Below are 13,331 nucleotides of genomic sequence, written 5' to 3' on the forward strand. Positions count from 1 at the left end.
CCACTTACCCACCTTTTTAACTATAAAAATATTGGTATTTGAAATCACTACTCGATTCTCGTAAATTATTGGCTATTTTAGTATTTAAAAATATTCTTATAATTATATTATTTATCTAGATAAATTACCACAGATAACCATTACATTTATCTAGATAAGATAATTAAAGAAATAATTTTATCTAGATAATTCCCAACACTGATACAACTATACAGTATAGGACGACGATTTTTTTTTTTTTTTTTTTTAACAAAATTTTATATTACGCTATCTGTTACAATTAATAAACAATAAGCTTAAGTGATAAAACATATAATAAAATAGACAGAAGAGACTGAGGGAAGAGACCACCCAAAGTCCGCTAAGAAAGGATTTTTGGATATTCAATCCCTCAAAGAGAAAATAAGGGATTGTAAAAATATAACAGTGGCGCCATATATCAAGCAAAATCTTAACTAAATATACAATATTGGTTTTAAAATATAAAACGTACGAACTTGATATTTGGAATACTTTGCGGTTCATCTAATGATCTAGATATGCAATAAGAAAGGACTTTTTGAAATTCGCTTTTTAAAGAGGTAGTACAACAGGGGTCCTAAGATTCACGGTGGAGATCGAAACTGTTTTTTGTTTATTAATGGTTGCCTTTGTTTGCAGGTTATATAGGTATGCGAATTATTTCACAAATATAGGTACAATAACGCCGGTTTTCCGTAAAAATAAAATAAAATAACCCCTCAAAATATAATAATATCTAAATATTAAATACTCCTAAAAATCCGGGTTGATCAACTATGACTTCAATACGATTTTAGGTACACTGTATAGTGTATACTGTATACAATTTCTTTTCAACTACAAAGCTGTACTAATAAAGGCTATATTTTATCTCCCACACGCTTACCTGATAACATACTGTTCGCATAACCATAAGCGAAACTCACGGGCAACGCAACGCGGGATGACTAAAAATTAAAATATAATATGATTTTGCTTTCATACCTATGCACGGAGAATTACACACAAAAGGAGTTAATTAATCACAATTATAAACGCCGGGTTATTCAGCTAGTTAAATAGTAATACTTCAACATAAACGGCTACCGTATTAATAACAAGAAAAAACAAAATAAATATAATATAAAATATCTTAGACTGACAAACCATCTCCGCTCAGAATCTTTTTTCGTATACAATGATATTATATCATTGAATTAAAATTTAATACCATCCATTACAGTGACCCACTTAAGAAAAAGCCATTGAACGAAGAGTGAAGACGGTCAGTCAGCCTATGATAGTATATTTAATGATATTATTGTGAATAAAGTAATTTATGTGGAACCTTGTTTTAAATTGTAAATTCTTAGTTATAAAAATTGAATATTTCATACATTTTTAACTATAAAATCATTTTTTAATTTTCAAATTGATTTAGGATAAATTGTTCATTTAAGAGTGAATAACAATCAAATTTAAAATGTCCGTTAACCAATCAAAACTACTCAAAGTATTTTAATAATTTTATCAAGTAAACGAATTTATAAAATAAGCACACAGCGCAGTAAATTGCATGTAGGTATCTTAAATACCGTGTCTACGATTATTAGTTTTTGGATTACAGCAAAATAAGAAAATCACTATAAACATAAGAAATGGAGTGTTGAACATATTTTAACTTCAAAAGCTCATAAAAGTTTAATTTGACATTCTGGTAGACATTTTTTTTTTTTTTGATAAGGTAGACAAACTTATGAGGAATCCTTGTATTAAACTTTAAAATCTTAGATTTAAAAACAACAATTTTTATGAATTCCTAACTCAAAATAATTTGCATATTTTCGTGATTCTTACGCTTTTTGTCAAAATTCGAACTTCAAATGCTTATAAAAAAAATTGTGACTATATATTTTTAATATTTTTCAACTGTCATTGTAACAATATATTAGAATACTTGTATTAAATTGTCAAGCTTTTTAACTCAACAAATAAAATATTATTGACATTTATAAAAAAAAAATTGGTAACTGAAATTTTTTTTTTATTATTTTTATAAATAATAATCAAAACAACGAAATCACATAGGTACAGTGTAACAATGTAACAATAAATTATTGATTAATCGACCTCATTAAGCAATCCTTGTGGCGAGGTAGATGAGTTGCTAGTATCAATTTAATATTTAAAAAACAAAGAAAATAAAAATGAAAAGATTTACAAAGAAAAATTGTTAAAAAAAGAAAAACTTAAACAAAGTAAATTTGTGATTACCAGCAATATTAAATACTTAAATTCTAGTTAATATACAATTTAAGTTTAAGTAATAAGTAATTCAATAGCTTTTTTATTAGTTATAAAATTATTCTTATTTACATTAGTAAAAATAATTTTTTTAGGTACAGTGGCAATGAATTAAAATTATTTGGACCTAAATAGTCCACAAACTTTTTCCCAAAACTCTTATTAGTGCAGTTTAATTGCATGTCATATGACCTATTTTTCTTTCTGTTATTTTTTTGAAACCAAAGTTATCAATTTGAATTTTGAAACATAATAAAGAACTTTTTATATAGATATCTGACCGGTAGAGCTTTAAAAACTTTATAATTAGTAGTAGACGAATCATATAATTCCTTTTTATTTAAACAAATTCTTATGGCAAGATTCTGTTGAATTTCAAGAGGCCTGATTGCATTGTTAGTACAACCACCCTAAACTAGTAAACCATATTGGAAAATTGATTTGTATAGTAAAATATATATAATACGCAAAATTGCTGTTAGTAAAAGTTTGTTCAGTTCAGAAATAATAGATTTAATTATATTTAACTAAAAAAACTGGAAACTGAAATTGTCCGTAAACCGTTCAAAATAAGTCAAAATATTTTGAAAATGTTATTGTGTATAAAAAATTCTAAATAAATATATAGTTATCATTTCATATACCTACCTATAGTCATTTTTTTTAAAGTTACACCAAAAACTAAAATCGATTTTGTCGAAAACCGATTTTGCGTATAAATTCTCTGTTTTCTTAATTTGTATTTTGTTTTTCCCTGTGCTTTTGAAAACTACTGTAAATTTTAAGCTTTGACCTCAAAAATGCACCAACTAGATTCACTTTCCCATCGAAGAAGATACTGAAGTTGAAAATGATGCAATATTTCGACTACTTTTCGTCTACACAGTCACAAAAAATAATAATAATAAATAAATAAAACACACACATCATTGTCATATCAATATCGCTCCACTCATAATCTAAAACGCAAAAATAATAGGCAAAATACAAATGTATATATTAAACAGCTTAGTTTATTAAATTGTTGTGTCTAGGCGATATACCCACCATTTGTGTTTCGTGAAAAAAATATGCACCTATATATACCTATAAATACTTAATTTCCTAGTTCTGATTATGAATTGTAATTTATATTAGTGATATAAATATCAATTGAGAGCATGTTATAATGTTAAATTATGTTTAATAGTCAACACATTGTAATATACGATAAGATAAAAAAATAACTTATATATTTCTTTTACAGAATATAAAACAAACGATATTATATAAAAAAGGAGGAAACTTATTGTTAAAATAAAAGATGTACTTACCTCGTTAAAATATGAATTTTAATTTCTCAGTTCAAATTCAATTATCTATAAATTATTTTTGTTTCTAGGATTCCAGAAGATGTTTTTATTGACCAATTGAGCGTGGATCATATCGACTTTATTTATTCGTTATGGACTCACAGCGACGTTTATCCCAAGTCCGACCTTTACGATACAGTAAGGTTAAACATTGGTTTAGGTGTATTTAGCCGGCTTAATGGCGAGCTATTGGCGTGGGTCATGTGTGGTAGTTATGGAGGTCTTAGTACTTTGATGGTTCATCCAGATTACAGAGGACGTGGATTTGGTAAGCTGATTTTGTTGGCAGTCACAAAGGTAATGGGTGAGAGTGGTGTCTCTCCTTATGGACTTATTAATGAAAAGAACAAAGTTTCGTTGGGTCTATTTAAGAGTGTTGGCTATGTTAAACATTCAACGCCATTACCATGCATAGAAGTCGAAGACTCGGATGCTTGTGGAGCAGTTTTATTCTGATAGTCGTGGTCACCGGTTTTGTCTACTTCTTCTCCACTATTTTACTAACAATAGGTACACACTATAGATTAATTTATCTCAAAACCTATCTTGTTACAGAACAATAAAATTGAATTAGTATTTGTTATTATCTAATATTAATATTTTTAACGATTATTTTGATTTTGTAGAATTTGTATATAACAAACATCCTAATCATGATATTTTATTGTTGGGTGATTATAATCTCCCTTCAGTCAATATTATTCTAACATTGAGTTACACACTAATGATAAATTATCTTATTTTAATTTTTTTTAATACAATCGGATTTCAAACTTAATAAATGTAATACTTGATTATATTATATTATCTTATTCAATATCCATATAAGTTGAAAAAAATAACTTTCCTATTATTACTATTGATCCCATCCATCCTCTAATAACTATAGCTTAAATAATAACTTAATTATTTATTTTCTACTCTCTTACAATATTTAATGATTATGTTTTTAATTGGAATTCAGGCAATTACTTAGGTATTATAAATTACCTTAAATTACCTAGGCTCTATTAATTGGTTCAATAACTTTTATTCTCTTTTATTTTTTTGCTTTTTATTATCATATTTTCCCCTCTTCTATTTCTTCTACCTACATTTATAATCCACTATACTCACAATATTACTGTTTTATTTATATCATGTTATCTATCTATATATATATATATATATAAGAATCTAACTTGATTTTGGGGACGAAGGAAACCGGTTTGTTTGTTTATTTATTATTATTATTATTTATTATTATTAATCATTTATTTATTTGTTTGCACTTGCATTTTTCCATTTGTAATATATATTATTCATTGAACAAATAATTTGTTGTTACATTTTTTTCTACCTTATCTCTATTCTATAATAAAAAGAATACAATTTACCACTCCAGTGATTGAATTCAAAATGTAGGATATATAATTTTCAGAAATATGTAATTATATTATTTTATTTGTATAGCCAAAAAATAGTCATATGTTTTTAAATTAAATTATAAAAAAATAATTTCTTCCGGAGGAAGGTCGAGCAGCTAGTTTTTATATAATATCCTTAAGCTTAAGTACCTAAATAGTCATTTAATATTTGTATATAATATATACTTTTTTTTTATCTTATTTATATTCACATTACATGTAACCCATAATATGTGCACTTAACACAAACTGTCATTACACTATATTTTTGTAATAGGAATTTATTTCCGTAATTAAAGAAATTATTATTATTATTTTATTATTATTATAAATACCGGGATAATTACCAAGGTACCTTGGCATTTGCCCCGATATATATTATTCGTTTAACGAAAGTTTGAATTCCACTAAGTGAGAAATTTGGTGAAAATGTACCTATAGTTATTCATTTTGGAATTACAACAAAATAAGGAAATCGTTTGATGAGATATCGTTCCCGTGAATATCCAATTTCGTTAAAATTTTAACTTCAGACACTTATAAAAAAATATTTGTAGAATTACGCTCAACTTTATTTTATACTTCCAGTAATAACAACTTATGAGGAACCTTGATTACATTTTCAAAACTTAGATAAGTACCTATGAATATTAATATATTATATACCATATACGTTATGCATTTACACCAACAAAATAATTTACAAATTTCGAGATTTTTAGTTTTAACAAAATTCGAAATATAGTACAACTGTTATTTGTCCCTATCTACATTTTATTATTAAAACATGCTTTTAATCCTCCTTTATTTGATAAAATGTTTAAGTAATTTGAAGAAAATAAAGCTGCATATATTTTATTAGCAATTAAAAAAAGGAGGAAAGTATTGTTGTGTTCTACCTTAGACAATCATAAAATTGTAAATTATAATATATAGGTATTATATAAACATCTAGTATTTATGTAGGAATGCAATTTAGCAAATAAGTAAATTAATAACTCAGTCCAATAAAGCTAAAATGTGCTGAGGCGACACTTTAATATTTGTACATATAACACCGACGAGTAGGTGGGACGGTTGAACGCGGGTAAGCAACAACTATAGCACGGGCTAAGTGTTTTATTTTATGATTGTTTTATACTTGCATCAATAAAGTGTTTTTAACCGAAATCGTGGTCAGTCGAGAAAGAGTAAGACTTTGTCCTTAGAGTTGTAGAGTGTAAATCCTGTTGGACTTTGTCCAATTATCCTTTTGTGCAGTACCTACTCGTTATCATGGTTACCAAAAGGAGAATTTAAATAAGCTTATATATGGCAGGTGTCGATACTTACTCGTTTGACGGTTTGGGAATTGGAAACCGAGATATATATGTTATACACACCAAGCCTATGCGTGGCGTATATGATACTATGACAATACCTATGTAACCGCTCTGCTGTACCCACAGTGCCTATAGAATTATAACTATTGAATTCAATGATAAATCGTTGCATACGAAAATCGGTTCTGTCTTTCTGATCAAAGATCCTCGACGGTCTGTCAGCCTATATTACTAAATATTTAAGTATATTTATTATTTAATTGTATATTTATATTGCTGTTTTAATTATTTATTTTACTATAGTATAGTTAATAGGTACCTAGTACAGTAAGGTACCTACTATATGTTACAGTACAATAGGTTAAATTAATTTTTGTTGTAAACTTTGCATTTGAAAATATCATTGTGTCGATTTGTGAGTATCTAATTGTAATATCAATAAAATATAATAATATATTAAAGGAAGATAAAACACAAAACATTTATTTTTGAAGGAATGACATCAATTTTATATTTTATTGTTATTTGACTTTGTATTTGACTTTCAAAATAAACAAAAAAATGTTGTACATTTAAATTATGTTTAAATTGTTTTGAGACAATATTTAGACAAATCGTTATGACATTCCCTTAAAAATATTATTCTCTATCTTTTTTGTAATGGGTGATTTTACTCTAAGATTACTTAAAATCATAGAAAAAATGATTCTGCGTAAATGCGTTTTGTCTATATTATGTTGCGCGTGGCCAGAGAGAAAACAAATTAGTGCGCTGACATCTTCTCTCTAAAGGTATACTCATAAATCCAAAAATAGGGATCCGGGTATATACGACGTATACCCGCGCGTATACCCTCCATACACCAGAACTGCGTCGGAGAGTTCAGTATACAATACAATAATATAAGTTTATCTTTATTATAATACGCGTCACTCAGACCATTTGGCAGAAAACCTACAGATACAGCTGTAGGCCTGTAGTAGTAGATCACGCCAGGACTACCCCCACCATACGTACGTATTAACAACGGCGAAGGGTCACGGATTCCTTCTGAAACATGCACACAGCACCACCACCACCACCACCACCGCCACCACCACCAACCTCCACCTCCATTACGCCGAACATCACACAGACTCACACACACTTGGACGAGTTTTGTATTTTACGTGAATATTGAACACTTGGTTTTGGGTCCGTGAACCACTGCTGCTGCACCGTCCATTTTACATTTTACCGGTCATCCGATACACTCGTATACTACCTGCAGCCGACTATACTCTATCAGCTAAACCTATACTATGGCTAGTTTATATTAAACCTACGCCTGTACCATTTATTTTTTACCTATACACCGGTTTAGTAACCGTATATTTAGTAAATATAATATTTACAATACCATCGTGCGCCCAATTGTTATAGATTCATCTCACGATTTATTATAACATATTATAATATTATTCTTACGTCGACAAATAATACACGAGCATCATCATGAGGAGTGAAGTTCTCGAAGAAATGCCCGAATCAATAATGGAATATTTCTGTGAACAAGTATTGAAACGCGATTGGCCGAACTGTATTCACGTGAGTATATAATATTTTTAAAAAAAAAATTTCAAATTATGTGTTGTACAATCTGTAAATATATTTGTACAATAAGCAAAAATCATGTTTATAAGGTTAATGTAGTGTAGTAATTTATTATTATTACTATTATTATTATACTCGGTATTTTACATATATAGAGGTAGTTAGTTCTATGGACCAGGTGCGTACGTCCGATGATTGTATATCAGCGTTCGTCACAATTGTTTCTACAGTTCTATACCTACATGTGTTTTATGCTGGGCTTGAAACCGTAAATATTTTTTCCGATTTCGATTATCGGTATTTATATTTTCCGATTTTGATTTTAGTTTCGTATATAGGTACCTATTTATTTTTTCTGATTTCGTTTTTGATTTTGATTACCGGTTTTATATTTTTTGATTTCGATTTTGATTACCGGTAATGGTTTTTTTCGATTTTGTTTTCGGTTTCAGTATCGATTTCGGTTTTTAATGGTTTTAACCGGTACCTATTTAAAATCGGTTTCATGCCCTGGTTTTATGTAAATTATAATTGTTCAATGAAGCAATAAACTTATTTTAATAGTGATTTTCATTTTCATTTTCATTAAAATTGTGTTAAATTAATATTGTTTTTCATGACAACATTGATTGGCGGACGTACGAACCGCTGGTATACGTTGCTATAATCTCGGAAGTGGGATTACCTCAGATTCCTGAACGAACTTTTTTCGTACGTGTATTTTGACTATCTTAACCAGAAGGAGGCAGGAGTTGTGGATTTTTTTGTTGTTAAGTTGAAAATTTTCGATTTTGGACACGACACTGCAGCCCAAGGTTTATAGGCTATAGCTACCTACTATTATAATATTATTTATAAACATTGAGTGCAGCTGCTGCCAAGGAGTAGCCAGAACGATCATACAAAGAATTCAACAGTGCAGTCCACCTAAGGGCCGTTTCACGCATGGACGTGTATCATACGCGACGTACCGTACGCGCTCGTTTTCATTTACATTGGTTAAATTCATACGCACCACTCCGACGATATTACCTCGCCCGTCGCCGGCATATGAACTTACCAATGTAAACTAAAAACGCGCGCGTACGATACGCGTCCATGTGAAACGGGCCTAACTGATAACAACGGAAGTAATCTTAAAAATGTCAACAACGTGCCGCCGCACCGCAAAGTTATAAAACAAATTTAATAGTTTTTTTTTTTTATTAATTAACCCGCGGCAACTTAGGCCATTGGGTGGTTTTTAACTGTGGGGGAGGGTACTGTAGGTTTTTGTAAGCACGTGTGTTTTAGTTTGGCAGAATTTCAAATTGGGCATCCGTAAGTTTCTGCCATGCCCGATCGGGGGATGGCGGCCTCTCTCTCCAGACAGATGTCTGCCCGGAGAGAAGTGCTGCCCGTGACCGAGATTCGAACCGGCGACGGTGCGCGCCGCAACCGACGCCTTAGTCCACTCGGCCACTTCGTCCCCCAAAAATTGAATAGTGTTATATAGCCGCATTGTTGGACCAAAATCGGATTCTTATGAATCAAGTTAATGATTTTATACGACAACGCTATCGGCGCTGAGCTCCGCCTGCGTTCTTATTATCAGATCAAATGGCTATTTACCGGACTTTTATCAGTCATTGCCAGACCATGTCGGAACCGAATCTCATGTTGAAGCACCGAACTGGCATTGTTAAAAACAAAAGCATTATAAATACGTAACTATTGTATTATATCCATAATCCATAGACTTTATACTCATGTAGGTCTTCTGACTTCTCTACGTCGTGGTGGGAACTACAAAAAACAGTTACAAGTTGAAAAAAAAAAATGGAAAAATAAAAATTCGACCTTTTTTGCTGCGGCAGGCGATTTATAAGTGTATAAAAAAATTATGTTTGTCTATCTGTTCGTTATGCATTCCTGAACGGCTGGACCGATTTTTAGGAAATTTGTTGAGATGTGTGTTTAAGTGGTTCCCGGAGCACCCCAGCCCCCCCTCACGGCCCCACCTATTATTTTCACCTATGAATTGTATTTGCCACTTTACTTGGCATATTCGTAATTAAATAATACCAATAGCTAGTATATTATAATTGTACGCGAGGTTCGAACACAGTAATAACTAACAACAGCAGTCAGTAATAAACTAATAACACACGAATACACTAATACTAATAATAATTACGACAACATGCGGCCGCCTTGATTCCAAAATTCATTAAAAAGTTTGCACGTTTCCTTTAATAACTTAATTTCTAACAGTACGATTTCGATGATTTTTGCAAAAGGATCATCTGCATCATTTTTCTGATTTTTTCCAATTTATTAGGTATTAATTGATTGAGTAGATATCAGTTAGGTCTGGTTAAAAAAAAACATCAAAATGTATACTGTTTAGATGCGCAACTCCTGCTTCGAGATAATACACTGTCGTGCCGCCACTACGTTTTTTTTACTTAGCTCCCGCTGGCGGAGCTTAGTGGTGCTGAATATTTTTTTGTTGTTGAAACATAATTCCAGCGGCACAACCAAGATTTATTCAAGGGAGGGGGGGTCCAAAAAAATGTATTCAACTACTGTTTTTCTGTCCTTTTTCTGAGTATATACATACATTTAATTTCTTAATAAACACAATTTGCCGAGTTTAAGACCAATAAAAAAAAACACACATTTATATTATTTACATTTTAGATTCTGAGTGGAACGATAAATGTATTGATTTTACAATGATGTGTGTTTTTTTTTTATTTTTCTATTATTTTTTTTTTTGTGTCTGTGTACACGATAAGTAGTCGAAATAATGCTTCGATTTTCAACTTCAGTATCTTATTCGATTGGAAAGTGAATATCGTTGGTGCATTGGGGAAGTCAAAATTTAAAATTCCCAGTAATTTTCAAAAGCACCAAGAAAAACCAAAGAAAAACGGGAATTTTACGCAAAATTGAATTTGGTTTTTGGTGTAACTTTAAAACGAATGACTGTAAATACATGAAATTTTCACTGGTTGTTTATATTTTCATTTTCTATACATGATAAAATTTTCAAAATGTTTTGAGCAGTTTACGGACAATTTCAGTTTCCAATTTAATTAGTTTTTTTTCTAAAAATATCAATAAAGTTTTATCTGTTGATTAAAAAAGTGTATAAATTTAATACAAAGCTCCTGATATATTGTTACAATATCAGTTGAAAAATATTAAAAATACATAGGCACAGTTTTTTTTTATAAGCATTTAAAGATCAAATTTTGACAAAATTTATCAAATTTTAATTTGAAAAATTATTTTGTAGTTAAAAATTTATAAAATGTTCAATTTTTGTATCTAAGAATTGAAAATTTAAAACAAGATTCCACGTAAGTAATTAATTCTGTTACCAAAAAATCTAAAAAATACATTTACGCAGTTTATTTTTATAGTCATTTTAAGTACAAATTTGGACGAAATTACATATTAAAAACCTAGGATAACTATTTTAGTTATTTTGTTGTGATTGTATAATATTATTCGTGGGTACTTGAAACTTCTAAAGTATACTATTATATATCTATGATAGTACCACGGTTTTTTGTTGATGTATAACGCGTTATAAGTACCTAATAAATATTATGATATGATTAATTTGGAATTTATTATAGGTACCTAATATAATATTATGTCTTATACCTAGACTGACATACCGTCTCCGCTCAGAATCGTTTTTCTTATACAATGATATTATATCATTGAATTCAAATTTAATACCATCCATTATACAGTGACCCACTTCTAACCTACTGTACAGCGGAGCGAAATCCACTTACCCACCTTTTTTGACATGAAAACGAAATATAGTGAAGTAGTGAAATATGATAAAATTAAAAACAAAATAAATTAACTTAAATTAGTTCTTGAAATGAAAAATTAACTCGTTAATTTCACGTTAATTAAAAAAGAAATTTAGTAAGTTAACAGTTATGTTAATGAAAAGCCAAAATTAACTAGTTAATGCCCAGTCTTGGGACTGGCATCATTGAATATACATCGTGATATAAAACGTGGACATAATTCAAGCACTGAATCAACTTTTTTCTATCCCTCGTCGAGTAAATGTATTAAAAAAATGATTTGTATTTTATATTATTGTTAAAAAACACTTTTAATATAGGTACTTACAAAATTAATAATAAATATGAATATGTTATAATACTATTTGCTAATTATTAATGTATCTGTGTTATACATTTTGTTTTCAAAACACCCCCCATTCTGAAATCCTGCGCACGGGCCTGGCTCCAATAATATTTATTTTCTGGGTGATTTTTGCCTATCCCTATGATCAAATTTAGAAGTAGTAGTATTCACTAGTGAACCATATACACATAAGTTTTTTTTAGATTTTAATTTTAAAGCATGTTCAGTGGCGTATTTACGGTGGGAGGGGGGGGATATATCCCCCCTTGACCTTTTTTTTTTGTAAAATTTAGTTTACTTATTTTCTGTATTTCTCAATATGATACTACTTTTAAGTTTTAAGTAGGTACCTATATCTGTTTTCTAAATGTTCTAGCCGTGGTAATTTGCCGGCTTTGATATAGGTACTATACGCCACTAGTCGTTCGTGGCATAAATATCGGAAAATTAAAACATATATCTTTATGGTGGTATGGTATACTATATTTTTGAATTCTCTGCGAATTATTTTTCATGCATGAGTGTTTATAATAAACCCGATAAATAGTCGGTAAATAAAACAAAATTACCATGAAGACTGTAGATTTACCATTTACCATGGGTTTATTTTTAGTGACTGAAAACATTGTATTCACCACTGGGTTACATGCTTTAGATGTTTGTGATAAAGAGGTTTATCCAAATATTCATGAACTCTTGAAAATATTTTGTACTTTGCCTGTATCAACTGCTATGCACCTGAACGATGTTTCTCAAGTTTTTATTAAGTATTAAGTCTTTCCTAATAAATAGTATGTCAGAAGTAAATATTTTATCAATTTTCTTATCTAATATTGAATAATAACTATAAATTAAATAGTAATTATTATATACTTTGTTCATTATAACCGACTTAGACACGTAGGGCTCTGACTTTACAATCATAGTTTAATTTTACCAGTCGAATTCCGCGGTTTAACATTAGTTTAACTATTGTAATACGGACCCTTATAAGAGGACGCTACACCCGCGTTTGTTGTTTCTGTCTTACACACGTACGACATAGGAAATTGTCGTTCACTATTCTCAATAGTGAGCTGTTAGTTTTGATACTAGAGTGAATCAATCGACCTATTATCAAACTTTTAGGTAAGAACATTATTTGGGTCTTATAGTGGGCGATTTTTTCGATATGTTCATTTTCGAGAAAA

General features: G+C 29.7%; 1 protein-coding gene across 1 annotated transcript in view; it reads left to right on the plus strand.

Moving 5' to 3' along the window:
* Positions 1-7,534: 7,534 nt before the first annotated feature.
* Positions 7,535-13,331, plus strand: part of LOC100167398 — a 9,508-nt gene continuing 3,711 nt past the window's right edge. The window contains exon 1 of the mRNA XM_001948167.5: positions 7,535-7,971. Within this exon, the coding sequence (XP_001948202.2) occupies positions 7,879-7,971 (93 nt within the window). The 5' untranslated portion in view covers positions 7,535-7,878. The remainder of the gene's footprint in view (positions 7,972-13,331) is intronic.

Source organism: Acyrthosiphon pisum, chromosome A1 (genome assembly GCF_005508785.2).
Source record: "Acyrthosiphon pisum isolate AL4f chromosome A1, pea_aphid_22Mar2018_4r6ur, whole genome shotgun sequence".
NCBI lineage: Eukaryota > Metazoa > Arthropoda > Insecta > Hemiptera > Aphididae > Acyrthosiphon > Acyrthosiphon pisum.